The 19,314-nt window shown below is 48.7% G+C and overlaps 2 protein-coding genes across 8 annotated transcripts in view; both read right to left on the bottom strand.

Annotated features, from left to right (window-relative positions):
• Window positions 1-288: 288 nt before the first annotated feature.
• On the bottom strand, window positions 289-7,012 carry TMEM265 (transmembrane protein 265). The gene is made up of 3 exons (XM_034940054.3): window positions 6,875-7,012; window positions 5,675-5,842; window positions 289-3,795 (listed from the first exon to the last, which is right to left on the bottom strand). Exons 2-3 carry the CDS (start codon window positions 5,837-5,839, stop codon window positions 3,634-3,636), a joined length of 327 nt encoding a protein of 108 aa, XP_034795945.1. The 5' UTR covers window positions 5,840-5,842; window positions 6,875-7,012; the 3' UTR covers window positions 289-3,633.
• A 440-nt stretch (window positions 7,013-7,452) lies between these two features.
• The window catches only part of SRCAP (Snf2 related CREBBP activator protein), a 41,693-nt gene continuing 29,831 nt past the window's right edge, over window positions 7,453-19,314 (bottom strand). For all 7 annotated transcript variants that reach the window (XM_034940047.3, XM_063597562.1, XM_063597563.1 and 4 more), the window contains 9 exons: window positions 18,042-18,307; window positions 17,702-17,904; window positions 13,806-13,975; window positions 13,457-13,653; window positions 13,247-13,361; window positions 12,638-12,757; window positions 11,186-11,380; window positions 10,949-11,032; window positions 7,453-10,523 (listed from right to left, as the gene is read on the bottom strand). In XM_034940047.3, the coding sequence (XP_034795938.1) occupies window positions 7,848-10,523; window positions 10,949-11,032; window positions 11,186-11,380; window positions 12,638-12,757; window positions 13,247-13,361; window positions 13,457-13,653; window positions 13,806-13,975; window positions 17,702-17,904; window positions 18,042-18,307 (4,026 nt within the window). In that variant the 3' untranslated portion in view covers window positions 7,453-7,847. The remainder of the gene's footprint in view (window positions 10,524-10,948; window positions 11,033-11,185; window positions 11,381-12,637; window positions 12,758-13,246; window positions 13,362-13,456; window positions 13,654-13,805; window positions 13,976-17,701; window positions 17,905-18,041; window positions 18,308-19,314) is intronic.

Raw genomic sequence — 19,314 nt, 5'->3', positions numbered from 1 at the left:
TTGTTAGATTCTGCCAGGAGCGACTCAGTGCATAGCTCAAACCTGGCATTCACTAACAAATTTTTATGACCGTCTAAGACCTAGGAACTAGACTGAGAGCAATGAAACAACACACACACCCCTACCCTGTGGAGGTTATGTTCCAGCCAAGAGGAAAAGAATGAACTTATCTTCCTACAGCTATCTTAGAAATGACACTTTGGGATTACAATTATGAGGGAAGAAAAATGAATTCAGGTAACTTTTTATAGAGTACTTTGACTCTATACCATCAATCTAAAGGCAAAATTGCAAAGAAATCTTGAACTTTACTTAGATTTGTTGTTTGGTAATATAACAGGATAATAATTCTGAAGCTGAGTAATCAACATATTGATGTGACTGGAAGCCAAGGTTCTTAACTGTGGGAATCTGGAATCTGGAATGGGGGAAGTGGAGAAAGAACCCTATGATTGACGGGAATTTTTAAAAAGATTTTTAAAAGATGTAAAATAGATAACATTAACTATTTACTGGCTCTTACCTCTGCTTTCAGAATGCCCTAAGCAGTAACTTCCCAGTAGAACGCCTAGTGTCTAGATGCTGATTTCTCAATAACAGTACCCAATAAAAGAAACTAAGTCTTTTCAGGAGAAATGGCCAATTTCTAGGCTTCAGCAGGGAAAGTACAAGGTGAGTCTGGAGTGATTTGTGCCAGACATTACTAATGAGCGGGGCTTATCACAAGGACACAGGAACCAGATTGAAAGGGTTTCCATAGGTCAATATCGGGGATAAAAATAATAATGAAGAGCATGAGGGAGCTTGCTAATGTGCTGCAAATGTTATATTCCTATAGGTGGTGAGTGACTGACTACACAGGTTTATTTACGTTAAAACATTCGTCGGCTAGGCACGGTAACTCACGTGTGTAATACCAGCACTTTGGGAGGCTGAGGTGGGTGGATCACAAGGTCAGGTCAAGACCAGCCTGACCAAATGGTGAAATCCCATTTCTACTAAAAATACAAAAATTAGCCGGGCGTGGTGGCACACGCCTGTAATCCTAGCTACTCAGGAGGCTGAGGCAGGAGAATCACTTGAACCCAGAAGGCAGAGGTTGCAGTGAGATCACACCACTGCACTTCAGCCTGGGTGACAGAGCGAGACTCCATCTCAAAAAAAAAAATAATAATCAATCTGCACACTTAAGATCTATGCGTTGGGCCGGGCGCAGTGGATCACACCTGTAATCCCAGCACTTTGGGAGGCCGAGGCAGGTGGACCACGAGGTCAAGAGATCGAGACCATCCTGGCCAACATGGTGAAACCCCGTCTATACTAAAAATACGAAAATTAGCAGGGCATGGTGGCTTAAAACCTAGATGACAGGTTGATGGGTGAAGCAAACCACCATGGCACATGTATACCTACGTAGCGAACCTGCATGTTCTGCTTGTATCCCAGAACTTAAGAGTTAAAAAAAAAAAAAAAAAAAAAAACAAAGAACAGGCCCGGTGCAGTGGCTCACGCCTGTAATCCCAGCACTTTGGGAGGCCGAGGTGGGCGGATCACGAGGTCAGGAGATCAAGACCATCCTGCCTAACATGGTGAAATCCCGTCTACTAAAAATACAAAAAATTAGCCGGGCATGGTGGCGGGCGCCTGTAGTCCCAACTACTTGGGAGGCTGAGACAGGAGGATGGTGTGAACCCAGGAGGCAGAGCTTGCAGTGAGCCGAGATTGTGCCACTGCACTCCAGCCTGGGCAACAGAGCGAGACTCCTTCTCAAAACAAACAAAAAAACAAAAACACTTTCTAAAATGTGTTACCCTTTTTTCCTGATTTAGAAATTGCAGAGTGAATACAATAAAATCTTATCTATAGAGCAGTAGTTCTCAAACTATGTGTACTACAATTAATTGGGAAACTGAGAAATCCTGATGCCGAGGCTGTACCTCACAGCAATTAAGTCAGAATGTAGTCTGGATAAAGCCCAGGCCTAACTACTTTTTAAAGCTCCCAGGTGGTTCCACTGTGAAGCTATGTTGAGAACACTGCCCTGGATATTTATCTTCTACCAACTGTTTCAATTCTAACTTCTGAGACCACCAATCTATTCTCTTCCTTCTTCCTGGAGCATTTGGGAACACTGAGGACAGCCATCATGTGCCTCTCCTTCCCCTCTAGTCTCTCTTCAGTGTGCAACATCTCCAGTTCCTTTAGGTGCTCTTCTGGACTCTGAATTATGGTAAGGTGCTTGCCAGGACAGACGTACTCCAAAAGGCATGACTCATAATAACCCCAAACTGCAAACATCCCAAAGTCCACCAACAGTAAATGGACAAATTGTGATACATTCATATGACTGAATACTACACAGCAATGAAAACTACACCTATTCCAAATATTGACGAATCTCACAATGTTAACATGAAAAGAATACATGATTCCATTTATATAAAGTTCAAATGCAGACAAAATTAAATGACACTGCTAGAAGTCAGAATGGTGGTTACCTGTGGGAAGAAAGGAAGTAGCAGTGATTGGGAGGAGTATAAAGGAGGCTTTGAAGTGTTGACAGTGTTCCAGTTTCTTTACTGAATGTGGTTACTCACGTTTGCTTTGTGTTAATGAACTGTATACTTGTTTTGGGTATTTTCCTATATGTATGATATACTTCATAATTTTAAAAAAATTTTGAAATATTATGAGGTCCAAGATAAAAGATATGAAAATCCATTTTAATCACTCAAATCTCCATGTACAGGATGGTTGTTGCTGTTACCCAACTCTTTCACTCCTCTCTCAGCTCTGGAACCAAACTGTCTGGGTTCAGTCTCAGCTCTACCATTTAGTAGCTGAGGACCTTGTGCAAATCTGTTTGTTTCTTCAAGTATAAAACGAGAACACTGTCATTTTAGAACACTTCTTCCAGTTTTCACTCAGATAGTTGGTACCTATCATATGTGATATATTCATATGATGGATATGATAGTACAGACACCTACTGAGTGACTGAAAACTGGAGGAAGTTAAGAAATATAAAGTGCTTAGAACACAGCCTGGAATATAGTAAGTAATAAATAGTAGCAGCTGCTACTACTCTTGGCCTCAGAGTCTCTGTGGACGTACAAGGGAGAAGCTGGGGTCTTTCCAAGAAGGGAAACTTCCAGAAGAAGAAAATAAAAATTGTTTCCTTCTCTTGGAGCTCCTGGATGAGGTGGATGCTGGCTTCTGCTATCAGTCAGATGTCCAGTCTGGCTCTCACCAAGGGCCCAAGGGAAAGCAGGAGGAGAACAATTAGACAGGAGTATTTCACCACTAAAAAAGGCTTTTATTACAAAATGAATTCTAATAAAACCAGGCCTGGTCTTCAACCCCTCCCGCTGGGTAGAGGCCCTAGGGTGGGCTAGGGTAGGGGAGATGGGGGTGGGGGGCCCTGAAAGAACAGAGCAGGCTGCCCTCCTCTCATCAGTCTCAGCTGCTGCCCTCCTTTTATAAAGGGCTAGAAGAGCTCTTCCAAAGACCCTTGAGAGGGTCCCCATCCTTCCAACCAGGATCCTTCCAACCACTGCTGTCACAGGACCTTAGCAATGCCGCATTGCAGGATCCAGGAGGTCTCGGCTGGCTCTCAGCAGAGGCCATCCAGGGTCACTCAGCCTGAGCGATGGCATAGGAGAGCAACCACAGCAGCACGGGACCCAGAATGAGGACAGCAAGCCAGACAGCAAAGCTGGCCAGGATGAGTTTCCGGGCCCGGGCCCCCCAGTGCACTGCCTCCTCGGACCGGCCTGCTTTATGCCGCTCTTCCGCCTGTGGGGGCAGGTTCTTGGTTAGGTTCTCCCCCTGCTTCTGCCCCAAGGTGCCCATTTCCCCACTCCGCTCCCCCTTCCCTGTCACGGATCAAAATCTCACATCCAAACCCTCTACCTCCCTTTCCAGTTTCTGATTCTAACCTCTCATCTGCAAAATAAGGTACCCATCTCTGGGCCCTGCCTACTTCTCAGGGTGGCCATAGCTCACAAGATCGCCTATGGGAAAGTACTTTCCAATTCTGTTATTCCCCATTCTTTCCAACTATCCAAGATTGATTCAGAATTTGTAACTATTGGCAAGAAACAGTGAGCCTAGAGTACTTCACTCATGCCCAAACACCACCTCATTCTCACAGCCCAATGGGCCTCATCTTTTCCATCTTTTTTTTTTTTCTTTTTTTGAGACAGTTTCACTCCTGTCACCCAGGATGGAGTGCAGTGGTGCAATCTCACTGCAACCTCCTCCTCCCAGGTTCAAGCAATTCTCGTGTCTCAGCCTCCCGAATAGATGGGATAACAGGTACGTGCCACCACGCCCAGCTAATTTTGTATTTTTAGTAGAGACAGGGTTTCACCATGTTGGTCAGGCTGGTCTCGAACTCCTGACCTCAAGTGATCTGCCCACCTCGGCCTCCCAAAGTGCTGGGATTACAGGCGTGAGCCACTGCGCCCAGCCTCTTTGTCATCATTAAGGGCCCTTTTTAGGATTTTGCCCTAATGGAACCCAGGAGTTCTTACAGTTTCTGACTGTTAAAATATGTCTAGGGTTGAGAAGATTCCAGCATGAAGTTTAAGTTAGCCTGTGTAGCCTTTCCTAAAGGACATGTGCTGTTTTTTGTTTGTTTTGTTTTGTTTTGTTTTGAGACAGAGTCTTGCTTTGTCACCAGGCTGGAGTGCAGTGGCATGATCTCGGCTCAATGCAACCTCCGACTCCGTGGTTCAAGCAATGATCCTGCCTCAGCCTCCCCAGTAGCTGGGATTACAGGCATGCACCATCACGCCCAGCTAATTTTTGTATTTTTAGTAGAGACGGGGTTTCACCATGTTGGCCTAGATGGTCTCAATCTCCTAACCTCGTGATCTGCCCACCTCGGCCTCCCAAAGTGCTGGGATTACAGGCCTAAGTCACCACGCCCGGCGGACATGTGCTGTTTCTAATAGGCTTTTTGAAATGGTGAAGCCCTCTCAAAAACCCAAGTGTCTTTCAGACTCCTAGAGATTGCGCTCATCACCGTTCAGCGGCCTCCAGCCTTGCCCCCTCCAATTCACCCTCGATGTAGGCCTTGAGAGTGGATCTTTCTAAAGCTCAAATCTGACCATGTCACTTTCCCCTGCAGGAGCCATTCAATGCCTCCCCAGTACTTTCAAGATAAAGTCAAAACTCTTAAGCACAGAACTGGAGGCCCTTGGGAATCTGGGTCCTCTAGCTTCATCTCTCACTATTCCTCACTGGTCCAGTCATGCTCCACAGGCCTTTGTACACACTGCTCCTTTTATCTGGAATGCCCTTCCACACTTACTCACTCACCCTTTAAGATTAATCCTGTCACCTCTCCTAGGATGCCTTTCCAGTCACCTATTCTACCATATACACATATATAATTACATACATAGATCTTCCCTGGCTCCCACACTGTCCTGTGCTTCCTATATTACGGTACTGATGAACTGCATTCTATTAATTACCCATTTTCACTGTCACCTCTTTCATTAGATTATGGGTCCTCTGACGACAAGGAACCCTGTCTTATTCTTATTTCTGGCACTAGGCCCAGAGCACTGATAGGTATTCAGTGACTGGTCAATGTAGATAGATCAGATACATGAAACCATTGCCTTATACCCACCCCCATTCCCATGGGAATTGCACTCCTCACCTTGATGGCAAACACCAGAGCCATGACTCCCAGGCAAGAGCAGCCACAGATAATGCTAGTAGCTGCCAGGCAGCGGAGGCGGAGCCAGCAGCAGCGGATGGGGGATGGAGGATGAGCAGCTTCCGTGTTGCCCAAGATCTCCACTGCCTTCTCCTCGTCCTCCATCACCTGTGGGCGATAGTCAAGGTACTTGTGAGCCCAACAACAGAGCCCTTGGCCTTGCTTGCTCAGACTCCACCCCTCTCAGAGCATTCTGTTCTCATGGCCTAGCCTGGCACTCAGGAATGTTGCCTTACTGGGGAATTCCTCTAGTGACTCACAGAGCAGGAGAGGAAATGTGTGGCTGGAATCCTTTTACCTAAGCTTGAGTTCTGAGTCTTTGAAAGCAAGCCAGTGTAGACAAGGCATTATCTGTATTATTTAGTGTTTCAACAAGTGGGAAGAAGCCAAATGACAGGTGCACACCGAGGAGGAGGAGAAATACAAACTCTTGAAAGCTGCTATGAATCTGTTATTTTAATCTGTATTTCAAAGGACTCTACAATTCCCCCAAATTCCCAAGAGGCTGCCCCCTGAGTATTATAGATGTCAGAGAGCAGGACCCTAGGTACTGCACCCCGTTTCAAGCAAAGCAGCCATTTTACATGAAAACAGTTATGGGAATGGAGAAAGGTAAGGAAAATGTACCCAAGTAAGCCCTTTTTTACCACTAAAACCAAACATCAGAAAGACTTTACTTCCCTAAGTCAGGGCTTCCTCTGCTATGCTGCCTCCCTGCCACCTCCTCTCTCCAATTTAACCCAGGCCACACAACACAATCAGACTAGTACACTGAGTCTAAATGACCTCATTACCACACAGAAACCTGCAAAATGATGCCCTACTTAACCATTTCTTGTCTCCCTACTTCTCAGGTCCTCTAGGCCCTGGCATCAAACCACCTTTCTACCCTTATCTCCAACCATTCCCCTACAACCCAGACAAAATGAAACCACCTTGGCTCCCTAAACCCAAGTAACAAAGGATAGGAAAGGTGAAAGGGGCGAGACAAGTAGAGAGCAAAGAATGATGTGTGCCAAGAAGCTGCAGGGAAGTAAATACAAAGAAATAACTCAGATGAGGTAAGCACAGAGTCAACAGGAGGACACAAGGAGGGCCCAGGGAGTGAACAGAGAATGTAAAAATGAACAGGGCTCTTACCTGGCTATAGGCCTTGAGGGACTCTGAGTTTCGGCTCCTGCCTCAGCTTTGGTTTGGCTTGGGTGGTGATGGAGCTGACTCAGGGCTCCAAGCCAAGCCCAGGGGTGGGGTTGAGTGGCCAGCCACCACGTGAAGAGCCCAGGGAGCTGGGAAGGGGTGTGGCTGACTCAAACCAGTTTGGCTAGATGAAGAGCAGGGGAGGGCCCAAGGGATGGAGCAACTGGAGCTAGGACGCCTGCCCTCTGGAAAAAGTTGTGAAAGGAAGCACCTGAGCAAGAGGGATAAAAGGGAAAGGTCTGAGGCATCAAAGAGCTCCGAGGAACATCTAGGAACTGAGGGAAAAGAAATGAGAGGAAAAGGATATCTGTGACTTCAAACTGACTAGGGAAAGGCACCCTACCACATCAAATTCACCAATCTTCCCTCTTCTTGGGCAGATTTCTGCCTGGAACATACAGTCCTGGGCTAGAGATCAGGTGCTAGGATCTTTGCAAGAACAAGAGGGAGGAGAAAAACGATGCCCAAGTTCCCACCCAACCCTCCACCAGACCAGAAAATCAGAAGCCTCCTTACGCGGATGCTCGTACAGAAACTAAGTTTATTATTTTTTCTTCTTAAAAAAAAAAAAAAAGAAAAAAACCTCATTGTAGAGAAGCCCCTCCCCCTTCCCCTAAGGGTGGGGGGCTGTGTGAAAGACAGCTGGGGAATCAAGTACAAGGGGGTGGGGACAGAGACTATCTTGCCACCCTTAACACTGCCCAGCCATGTGGGGTGAAGGGGAAGGGGACTGTGATGATCCCCATTTCCATGACAACCAGTTGCCTACCCCCTACTTTGGTGGGAAGAAGGGAGAAGGCCCCTATGTCTCCCTGGAGGCTTTCCCCCTCAAGACTTCAAGTAGTGGTTAACAGAGTCAGGCCTGGTCATGGAGGGAGTGGCCACGGTGGAAAGCCTAGGTGGAGGGGCAGCCCACTCACGTCTTGGCCTTGCGGCCTCTGTGACTAACAGCAGGGCCAGCCAGGGAGGGAGGGGCGCTGCTGCGCAGGATGCGCTGGTCCCCTTGGTTGGTGGTCCCAACAAGCCGGCGGGGGCCAGGACGTCGGCGTGGGGTCCCATCCCCTTCCTCTTCCTCACCTGAGGCTTCAGCCTCAGACTCCTCTACTGAACCCTCAGGCCCCAGGGGACTTGGGGGCTGTAGGCGGCCCCGCTTTGCCAGCCCAGGACTCCCACCAACTGGGGCCCCTGCTCGTTTGCGAGGCAACTTCTCAGTCTCTAGTGGGGGGACTAGAGACCCTGGACGCAGCCGGGTCGAGCGCAGTTTTGGGGTTAGTGAGACCACAGGTGGTGTCAATTCCAACCCGCCTGGCCCGCTATCTGCTAAGTCCAGGTCATCCTGAATTACAGCCACCACCATGGACCCTCCACTCTTCCGTCCTCGCATTCCTTCTGCTTCAAGCCGAAGGCGGGCCAGGCGGGTGAGGGGGCGGCTTCCATCCTCATCAGAGGAACTACCCTCACTCTCCCCTTGGCCCTGGGGTTGCCGTCGCCTCCCCAATCCACAGCTCTCGAGAACAGAAGTGCTGTCACGGTCCAAGACAGGGAGCTGGCTGGGCCGAGGTGATGGAGGATTCTTGGGAGGTCGGCCCCTCTTCCGTTTGGGTGGGGACGTTGAAATGGTGACAGTGTTGGCAACAGTAGCAGTGGGACAAACTAGCAGTGGTGGGAGTGGGGTTAGGGGTGATGGGTGTGGGGGTGGCTGTGTCCGACTTTCGGAGTTGCCATCCCCTGCAGAGGAAATGGTCCCAGGGATGGGCAAATCTCGTGCTTTAGGGGGTCGCCCTCGCCTTCTTTTCTCCACAGGTGACAGGAGGGGATTGGGTCTGTGAACTGGCTGGGGTCCAAGAGGCTGGGGCCCAGGAATAAGCTGTGGTTCCAGGACAGGATCTGCAACAATTAGGGTCTCAGGCCCAGGGACTGGGTCAGCCCCATTGGTTTTTCCCTTCAAGGTGGATGAGGGTGCCTCATCCACACCTCTCCCAGCATCTGCTGGAGACCTGTTCTTCTTGGGGGGCCTCCCCCTCCGACGTTTCACAGCAGGTGGGGTGATGGCGAGCAGTGCTCCGTCTCCATTCTCGGGGCTGCCACCACCAGTCACCCCCAGCTCAATGTGACGGCGAGCAATGAAGGGCTGCTGGGGTGGAGTGGGCAGTGAGGATGAAGGAGCAGCTTCACAGGGCCCACCAATGGGAGGGGAGGATTCTGGCCCTGACATGCTGCGGACAGACGGGCTTCCCGGGCCGGCACTAGTCTCAGAGACCCCAGGCACTAGGGTGCTGGCAGCTCCCCGCTGCTGCCGCCGCCGCCGCACCAGTTCCTTTTCCTCTACCACAGTTACCAGCCGTCCTGGCAGCTTTCGAAGCACTTTGGGGCCTGGTGGTTGTCCTGGCCGACCAGTCCCTTGACCCCTAATTTCCACATCAGCACTGGTGCGACGCCGAGGAGGTCGGGCAGGTGAAGGACCCTCAGGCGAGGAAGTGGCTGAAGATGAGGTGGATGGAGCTGCAACCTCAGCTGTAACGAGTTCCTGTGGCTTCTCTGGGCTGGAGGTTGGGGTCTTGGCCTCTGTCAGCTCTTCCGAGGTCCTGTCAGCCTCCAGTGGCTCCTGAAGTGGCTCATCAGATGCTGCTGAGGGTGGGAGCTCCAGGCCATTGCTCTCACTCACACACAGGGGCAACTCCTCACCTTCAGGCAGCACTGTAAGGGTGGTCCCCTCAGCAGAATCTGGTGCCTCCTGCTCTTGACCATTGGGGATGCTGCCAGCCTCCAAGGTCAGGCTGGGTGCAGAAGGGGTGAGAGAAAGGTTCTTCTCTGACACAGGCAGGATCTCCACAGCAACTGGCAACAGATCTTTAGTGGGCACAAGAGTAAGTGAGGTGGTTTCTGAACTGGCCACAGAAGCCAGCTCCAGGGACTCTGGAGATGCCAATGCCTGGGCACATAGCTCTGCCTCAGGCCTCAAGCCCAAGGGGAGGTTAGTGACTGAGGCAGAGATGGGCACAGAAGGTGGACCAAGCAAGAGAGGAGAGGAAGGAGTTACAAGACAGGTTTGGGCTGGAGGCGGTGTATGAGCTGGTGGAGGGGTACAGGCAGGAGGAGGGGTGCAGGCAGGAGAAGAACAAGGAGGAATCTGTGAAGGACGGGGAGGAGAAGGCAAGATATGGACAGGGAGAATGGTTATTGGATTTGGGGCTGAAATGGGTACTGGGGCAGAAACTGGGACAGGAACAAGGGCAGGAATTGCAGCCGGAGCTGAAGCTGGAGTGGGTCGAGGCCTAGGTGCTGGCCTGGGAACTCGCTCCCTGGCAGGACTGCAGCGGGGTGGTGTGGTGGTGCTGCGAGTTTGATGGGCGGATATGACAGGAGTGTGGTTTGCCCCTTGAGTCTCAGCCCGGGCTCCACGAAGACGCTCACTGACACGAGTCCCTGGCCTCTCAGGGGCTTTGGCCTTTTTACTGCGCCGGTGGGTGCCTCCACCAGTCCCACAGGAACTCTCATCCCCAGCCCCCGGCCCCTCCTCCTCCTCTTGGGGTAGGCGGAACACCTCCTCCTTGGCTTGGTCCAGGTCTTTGCGGGCAGCTTCCACTTGCTCCTACAACAACAGGGTCCAAAAGTGGTCAGGAGGAGGCAAGCAGAGTAGAGAGCGAGTAGAAATTAGCAGCTTCCAGGTCAGGCGCAGTGGCTCACGCCTGTAATTCCAGCACTTGGGGAAGTTAAGGCCAGCAGGTCACCTGAGGTCAGGAGTTCAAGACCAGCCTGGCCAACATGGTGAAACCCCCGTCTCTACTAAAAATACAAAAATTAGCCGGGCGTGGTGGTGCACGCCTGTAATCCCAGCTTCTCGGGAGGCTGACGCAGGAGAACTGCTTGAACCCGGGAGGTGGAGACTGCAGTGACCCGAGATTGTGCCACTGCACTCCAGCCTGGGCGACAGAGCGAGACTGTCTCAAAAAAAAAGAGAAAAAAAAAAGAAATTAGCAGCTTCCAACTGCCAGCCCCACCCCTGGAAATACTCACTTCTGCCTGTTTGAGCTCCTCTCGGCTCACCTCCTCCAGTGAGGCCTCCAGGAATTTCATGGCATAGCGCTCAATGGGGGTCAGCTGCAAGGAGGAGCGGTGGTGATAAACTTAGGAACCTGGTACCCGGTACCCAGGGCCCCACCACCCTTGTTTATTCCCACCAGGGAAGACAAAAGGAGGGTCACAAGCCCAGGGGAAGCAGTAAAGTCAAGAACTAGTGGGTCCAGCACTGACCTGTTCTACGAGGGCAGCAATTTCCTGCTCAGCCCGGGACATCTCCTCATCCTCAGCCCCAGGCCGGCCAGCTTCCTCTCCCTCACCAGCAGGAAACCCATCGTTCTCATTAAATTCTGCAAGCTCAGCCACCTGTTCAGCCTTGGCCTGGGTGGCTGCACGGATATCCTCTTCATCTTCTGCCCGACACAATGCCTACCAGGGTGTACAAAAGAAAAAGAAAACATGAGACTTCAAGTACTTTACATCCTGTGATTTGATTCAGGCAAGAACTTGAGACCAAGCGTACACCAAACTAGGTTTGCAACAGAACTCAACAACCTCCTAGGCCTCCAGAGTTACCACAACAACTCAGTGGTCCACAAAGGATGGAATGGATTTTACCAGGACTCCCACTAGGGAAAAATGAGTATTTTTGAGATTGCTCGCTGTACTTCCCTTCCTTTAAAGTCAGCCTCAGCTCTCAAAAAAAAAAAAAGCCACCACAGAAAGATGTGAATAAAAATGCACAATTCACCCGGGCGCAGTGGCTCAATCCTATAATTGCAGCACTTTGGGAGGCCAAGGCGGGCAGATCATGAGGTCAGGAGTTCGAGACCAGCCTGACCAACATGGTGAAACCCCATCTCTGCTAAAAATACAAAAATTAGCTGAGCGTGGTGGCACGCGCCTGTAATCCCAGCTACACAGGAGGCTGAGGCGGGAGAATCACTTGAACCCGGGAGGTGGAGGCTGTAGTGAGCCGAGATCGCGCCACTGCACTCTAGCCTGGGCGAAAGAGCGAGACTCCGTGACTCCATCTCCAAAAAAAAAAAAGTAATGTCAAAAACTGCAATTATTTTTGCACCAACTTAAACACTTCTCTTAAGTGGAAATACTAATGAAAAGGAAATAATTTTGAGGATTAGATGGTGAGGTGGATATAAGAAATGCTTTGTACTTAATGTGAAACGCTGTTTCAAATACTTACACATAATAAAATCACATTTGGAAAGGTTCTTAAAAGATTTATTCCTTGACCCTGTCTCAAAATCTATCATAATTTTGGGGTGTTGGGTCTGAGCATTTGTGTGTTTTCAGGGCTCTCCAGCTGGGAGCCTCAGCCTCCCAAAGTGCTGGGATTACAGGCATGAGCTACCCACCATGCCCTGCCCACATTACTTTTAATAGAAAGTGAGGTTCAGAAGAGTGACAATTGTAACTTGTCTTAACACAATTAAGAAGCATTACTGGAATTCAAACCTAAAACTAAAGACTCCAAAATCCTGTTTTTTTTTTCCTACTTAATCATGTGAACCAATAAGCAATGTGCTTACAACTATCAAAGGCTGACTGTAATCTGGGAAGCAGAAGAAACATCTCTTTCCCCTGGACAAGCTCAACAGACTAACAAAAGACAAGATATTCTGTAAGAATTAGCTCAACTTTACGAACTGCCCACTCTTTTTTTACCTGCTCCAGAATATGAGTCTGCTTGCTGGCCACAGTCTCTTCCTCCTCTTCAGGGGCAGAGGGCACGGATGAGCTAGAAGGTTCCTCCAGGGGCATATCAAACAGCTCTCGGATGGTCTGCTATCAGATAGAACAGAGGGAAGTGTCAGAGTCAACAGAATGCTAGTCTTAGGTCTAAGCTGTAAGGCTGATGGTTCTTGGAACTGTCAGGGGTACCACTGGTTGAAGACGCAGGTCTGTGAAGGCCAAAGCAGTCCTTTTTGTTTTTTCTTTTTTGAGACGGTTTTGCTCTTGTCACCCAGCCTAAAGTGCAATGGCGCCATCTCAACTCACTGCAACCTCCGCCTCTTAGGTTCAAGTGATTCTCCTGCCTCAGCCTTCCAAGCAGCTGGGATTACAGGCGCCCACCACCATGCCCGGCTAATTTTTGTATTTTTAGTAGAGACAGGGTTTCATCATGTTGGCCAGCCTGGTCTCCAACTCCTGGCCTCAAGTGATCCGCCTGCCTCAGCCTCCCAAAGTCCAAAGCAGTCTTCTTTAATAAACAGGAGGAACTCCTGAAGGCGCAGCAGTTTTCTCCTGCATAGGCTAAAAGATCTTACTTAGTACCTGTTTGAAATAGGCTGTGGTGAAGTTGCCTCCCTCAATGGCCATGTCCCCCAACATTCTCTTCTGATTTGCCTTTTTTAGGATGTTCTCCTCCACTGTCCGTTCACTGATAAGCCTAGGGGGTGATGAAGGCTGTGTGTAAGCAGCCAAATATATCCAGGAAACCCCATCAGTAAACGGGAAGTAAGGTGAGGGAAGACTAGGCAATACCTATATATGTGGACATCCCGGGTCTGGCCAATTCGGTGACAGCGGTCCTGGGCCTGAGCATCCATGGTGGGATTCCAGTCGCTGTCATAAAAAACAACAGTGTCTGCTCCTGTCAGGTTCACGCCCACACCCCCACTCCGAGTTGAAAGGATGAAGCAGAATATGCGTTTGTCTGCATTGAACCGTTCCATCAAGGCCTAGAAGGAAAGGGAAAAAAAGATGATACTGGGAGACTTATCCCCCAAAACAGGTCTAAAGGCTTGGTGGCACCCCATCTGGAAGCCCAAATCCTGGGAAAAGGAGAGAAAAGCGGAGGTGAGCCTCTAAGAGCTGCAGAAACCTGGGTTACCTGTCTCTGTTCAACTCTAGTAGATCCATCCAGGCGCAGGTAGAGATGGCCATGGTAGGTGAGAAACTGCTCCAATACATCCAGCATTCGGGTCATCTGGGTGAAGATGAGCACTCGGTGGCCCTCTGCCTTGAGCTGCCGCAACAGCACTGCCAACGTCTGCAACTTTCCTAAAGAGATATGAAGGGATACAGGGAGCTAGCTACAAGCTGCAATGGGTAGAATGCTTAGCAATGCAAGGCTGGGGTTGAAAGATAATCAATGCTTTAAGCCAAAGTTTCAATTAGCCTAGCGGATCAAAAATGTTTAACTACGGCAGGGCATGGTGGCTCACACCTGTAGTCCCTGCACTCTGAGAAGCTGAGGCAGGTGGATCACTTTAAGTCGGGGGTTCAAGACCAGCCTGGCCAACATGATGAGACCCCGTCTCTACTAAAAACACAAAAATTAGCTGGGCATGGTGGCGGGTGACTGTAATCCCAGCTACTCAGGAGGCTGAGGCATGAGAACTCGGGCTTGAACCCAGGAGGCAGAGGTTGCAGTGAGCTGAGATCCCACCAATGCACTTCAGCCTGGGCAACAAAGCGAGACCCTGTCACAAAAAATATCTATCTACATTTAACTCCATACAAGTTCTTCCTTTAAGGGCTTCACCTCTTTGGTCTGCTCCGGCCTAGAATCTAACTTCTTTGAGTCTAAAAGAGTAGGGGAATACATAACATCGAGGGAAAAACAGAATCCCCAATGCTTTATGAGCAAGAGATCCTTAAGTATTACAACAGTCATACCACCTGAAATCCAGAACAGATTCACAGGATAGATATCAACAAATCCATGGTCACAGCTTACAGACAGGGATTTAAGGTCACAGATCAGAACAGTAAAGGCTCTTAGAAAGTTATCTAGTTCAACCTTCCATCAAACACAGAAATAACTTCAACATTTCTGGTAACACAGTTTGAACTTTTATTTTTTTCCTTTTCCTTTTTCTTTTTTTTTTTTTTTGAGACAGAGTTTTGCTCTTGTTGCCCAGGCTGGAGTGCAATGGTGGAATCTCAGCTCACGGCAACCTCCACCTCCTGGATTCAAGCAATTTTCCTGCCTCAGCTTCCCGAGTGGCTGGGATTACAGGCATGTGCCACCAAGTCCGGATAATTTTGTATTTTTAGTAGAGACAGAGTTTCTCCATGTTGGTCAGGCTGGTCTCCAACTCCAGACCTCAGGTGATCCACCTGCCTCAGCCTCCCAAAGTGCTGGGATTACAGGCGTGAGCCACCGTGCCCAGCCTGAACACTTTATTATTTCATTTTTTGAGACAAGGTCTGGCTCTGTTACCCAGGCTGGAGTGCAGTGGTGCGATCTCAGCTCACTGCAACCTCTGCCTCCCGGGCTCAAGCCATCCTCCCACCTCAGCCTCCCAAGTAGCTTGGACTACAGGCGTATGTCACCACGCCTGGCTAATTTTTGTATTTTTTGTAGAGACAGGGTTTTGCCATGTTGCCCAGGCTGGTCTCCAACTCATGAACTCAAGTGATCCACTCACCTCAGCCTCTCAAAGTGCTGGGATTACAGACGTGAGCCACCAGGCCCAGCCTTATTTTATTTTTGAGACAAGGTCTCACCCTGTCACCCAGGCTAGAGTGCAGTGGCATGATCACAGCTGACTGCAGCCTCAACCTCCCAGGCTCCTGCAATCCAGCCATCTGAGTAGCTGGGACTATAGGTGTGCACCACTATATCCACTAATTTTTCAATTTTTGAGGAGACAGGGTTTCGCCGTGTTGCCTGGGCTGGTCTTTACTTGCCTCAAGTGAGCTGCCCACCTCAGCCTACCCAAGTGCTGGGATTACAAGTATGAGTCACCACACCCGGCCTTGAACACTTTTAACCAAGACTTTCAGTTCATCTACTCTGAATAGTTTCAAATGTAACAAAAACACTTTTTTTTACTAAAACATTTATTGAACACATATTAATAAAAATTTTGATTTTCTTATATTCTAGGAAATTTTAAAAATCTCGAAACATGTTACTATACAAATGTCTGTGCAGGGCTGTGGAACTAGTCACTTACCCAACAGCCATTCTTGGGTAAAAGAACCTGATTAACCCTGGACAGCTGGCAGAGGTTCCTTGCTCCCAGGTGAAGAAGGCCCCAACCCAACCCCAGAAAATAAATCAAGTTGATCTAAATAAGCCAGAGGTCTTTTTTGCTATTCCCCTTTGTCAGTGATTGCTCTAAGTATGGGCATATAGCTCAGTTTGAGCCAATGAGTTATGAAGCAAAGTCAACTTGGAGGTCTTTTGTTCCCAGAAAACCTTCTCAGAGTGTTTTGTCTCAACCCCTTGTTTCTTGTTTAGAGGATTGGTGTATACCCTGGAGTTATGGCAGCCATCCTAACATCATGAAGAAACAAAAGCATGAGAATAAAAAGATAAAAAGCTAAAGATGGTACAGCAGGGTAGAAAGATAAAGTCCTGGTCCCTTAAGGCTGGGTGCAGTGGCTCACGCATGTAATCCCAGCACTTTGGAAGGCCGAGGCAAGGGGATCACGAGGTCAGGAGTTCGAGACCAGCCTGGCCAACATGGTGAAACCCTGTCTCTACCAAAAATACAAAAAAAATCACCCAGGCGTTGTGGTGGGCACCTGTAATCCCAGCTACTCGGGAGGCTGAGGCAGGAGAATACCTTGAAACAGAGCGAAACTCCATCTCAAAAAAAAAAAAGGCTGGGCGCAGTGGTTCACACCTGTAATCCCAGCACTTTGGGAGGCTCATGAGGTCAGGAGATCGAGACCAGCCTGACCAACATGGTGAAACCCCGTGTCTACTAAAAATACAAAAATTAGCCGGGTGTGGTGGTGTGCACCTGTAATCCCAGCTACTCAGGAGGCTGAAGCAGGAGAATCGCTTGAACCCAGGAGGCGGAAGTTGCAGTGAGCCGAGATCGAGCCACTGCACTCCAGCCTGGGCGACAGAGTGAGACTCTATCTGAAAAAAAAAAAAAAAAAAAGAAAGAAAGAAGGAAGAAAAGGTCCTGGTCCCTGAAAATATCGTTAAGCTACTGAAACAGCTACACATCACTATTCTCAGATTGGCTCATTAAGAAAACAATAAATGCTCTTGTGGTTTAAGCGACTGTTAGTTGGTTTTCTGTTACCGCCAAATAATTCTAGTCAACACAAAAAGGTCCTTGTCTTTTCCAAGACCAAAATTTACTGTTTACTTACTGTGCAGTCTTGTACCACCAGACATCTTTTCCCATACAGCTAAATAAAAACCCTATGCTGCACTGTCTTACTTGCTATTGTATCCCAAATGATTAGCAAAATGTAACATGTTCACAAAATGATCACTGAATGAAGGAGTTAGCAGCACATTTTCAACTTTCATGAAAGTCAAATTCATGGCTGGGCATGGTGGCTCATGCCTGTGATCCCAGCACTTTGGAGGCTGAGGCGGGAGGATCGCTTGAGGTCAGTAGTTCGAGACCAACCTGGCCAACATGGCGAAATCCCATCTCTACTAAAAATACAAAAATTAGCCAGGCATTGTGGCGTATGTCTGTAATCACAGCTATTCTGGAGGCTGAGGTGGGACAACCACTTGAACCTGGGAGGCTGCAGTGAGCTGAGACTGCACCACTGCACTCCAGCCTGGGCGACTGAGCGAGACTTTGTCTCAAAATAAAAAAAAGAAGAAAGTCATATTTATGAATGTCAAGAATCTAACAAGGCTTACATTTCTCTATCTTGCCCATAAGCATAACCTAAAAAACCATCTAAAGCTTTACAGAAATCACAAGAGAACTTAAGTGCAGCATCCCTCTGATACAACAGTCTTAATACTAAGAAAAGAAGAGAAGTCAAGGGTCCTACACTGGCCAAAAAACTCACCGCAATCATACTGGATGAGTCTCAAGTCAGGGAACTGGGTGCGCATGTTACACACAATACGGTGCAAAGGACGAGCCCGGGGCCAGAGCTCAGAGGCCAATTGCTCCTGGAAGGCTGCCTGACGTGGGGCCAGCCAAGGAGGTGGGTGGCAGGCATGCAGGGAAGGGGGAGGTGCCTCCACAGGAGGCATGACAAAGATGAACCTGTGAAAGAAGAAGCAGGCAGTGTAAAAGATGGGACTCTGAAATGCCCCAGAAGTTAACACCTTCACCAGCCCTAAGCACTACATCCACTCTGAGGCCCCAAGACCCACTCCCCATTAGCACTTAGCCCTGCCAACCTCTCAATGATTTCTGACAGCTGGTCTAGTCGCTGCTGGGGAAACAGTACAGCCCGGTGGGCAGCCTCGGTATAAGTCCAAAAGGTGGGGTGGCTGGGGCCAGGAGAACGAGGGCCGATGGGGCTGGCAACAGGTTGGGGCAGGGTACAGAAATCCAGGACTTCAGTCCCATACACAGGTGCCAGGGCCCCATGAGCCTCACTAAGTTGGAAAATCCGTTCCAGGCGTTCAGACCGCTGCCGCTTCCGCTTTTCCTCCAGGGAGTCCTGGGGGTGAGAGAAAAAGAGGAAGTAATCAGCACCCTCAGAGTCCACATCAAAACCTGACTGTTCTTCCCAGATGGAAATAAATATATAGAAACCATGGGATCCAAAAATACACTATGCTTTTTGTAGTTTTCCAAGTTATCAATGAGAACTATTCTTTCCACAATGTTAAATAACTTCTCTCCTAGAGAAAACTGATCTTTCCTTGTATGCTACCAAAGCAGAATGACTGAATATTCAAAATTAAGATCTACAATTCCAACAAGTTTATAGAATGGACGATTTGTGGGTATTTTCCTACGTAACACTCAACTCCAGGACTATAGCCTTCTTCAAATCACTGACCAGGATACAGAGGCGCCAATCAAATCCAGACCAGGTTTTTGCCAAGGGCCAGACTGGAATGGGGTGGAATGGGAACAGCTAACCAGACATCCGAGTCTCATCACTCTGAGACAGAAAATGGGCAACCCGGCAGTGAGGACACCTGGATGACTTTGACCCAATCCTTTCCCATCTTTGTGCTTCCAGTTTCACAGTCTGAAAAACTTCTTTGTATCACTTATTATGCTTGTAGTTACACATCTGTATGATTATTTAACTAATATCTATCCACTACACGGTAGACCCCACACAACATGAACTGTGCCTTGCTCACTATAATCACTCAGTAACTAGCACAATTAAGCTCTCAATACATTTATCTGTTAACAAAATGAACAAATGAGGGAGACTAGACCCCAAGAGATAGTTGTGAAAAGAGGAGTGTTCCAAATCTCCTTCCTGACTGCTACCAAGTTTCACCTCTTGGCTTGAAGTGCTCTATGTGAGGGAAAAAAGGTGTCCTAGCAGACGGAAAAACCAATAAACTCAAAGAGCTAGTTCCTTTTGAGGCTAGCTCCCAATAATAGCAAAAAGAGAAAATCTGGCCAGGAGCAGTGGCTCAAGCCTATAATCCCAGCACTTTGGGAGGCCTAGGTGGATGGTTTGAGCCTCCTATTCAAGAC

The sequence above is a fragment of the Pan paniscus genome, chromosome 18, assembly GCF_029289425.2.
Source record: "Pan paniscus chromosome 18, NHGRI_mPanPan1-v2.0_pri, whole genome shotgun sequence".
NCBI classification, from domain to species: Eukaryota; Metazoa; Chordata; class Mammalia; order Primates; family Hominidae; genus Pan; species Pan paniscus.
Note: the sequence above shows the minus strand (reverse complement) of the source record. Positions and strands in the feature narration are given on the sequence as shown.

What these genes read in the sequence shown, in the direction of transcription:
- TMEM265 (XM_034940054.3), bottom strand. Translation starts at nt 5,839, where the DNA reads ATGGAGGACGAGGAGAAGGCAGTGGAGATCTTGGGCAACACGGAAGCT. An exon ending in CTCTGGTGTTTGCCATCAAG is followed by an intron (nt 3,796 to 5,674) that starts GTGAGGAGTGCA and finishes CTGCCCCCACAG; the next exon opens with GCGGAAGAGCGGCATAAAGC.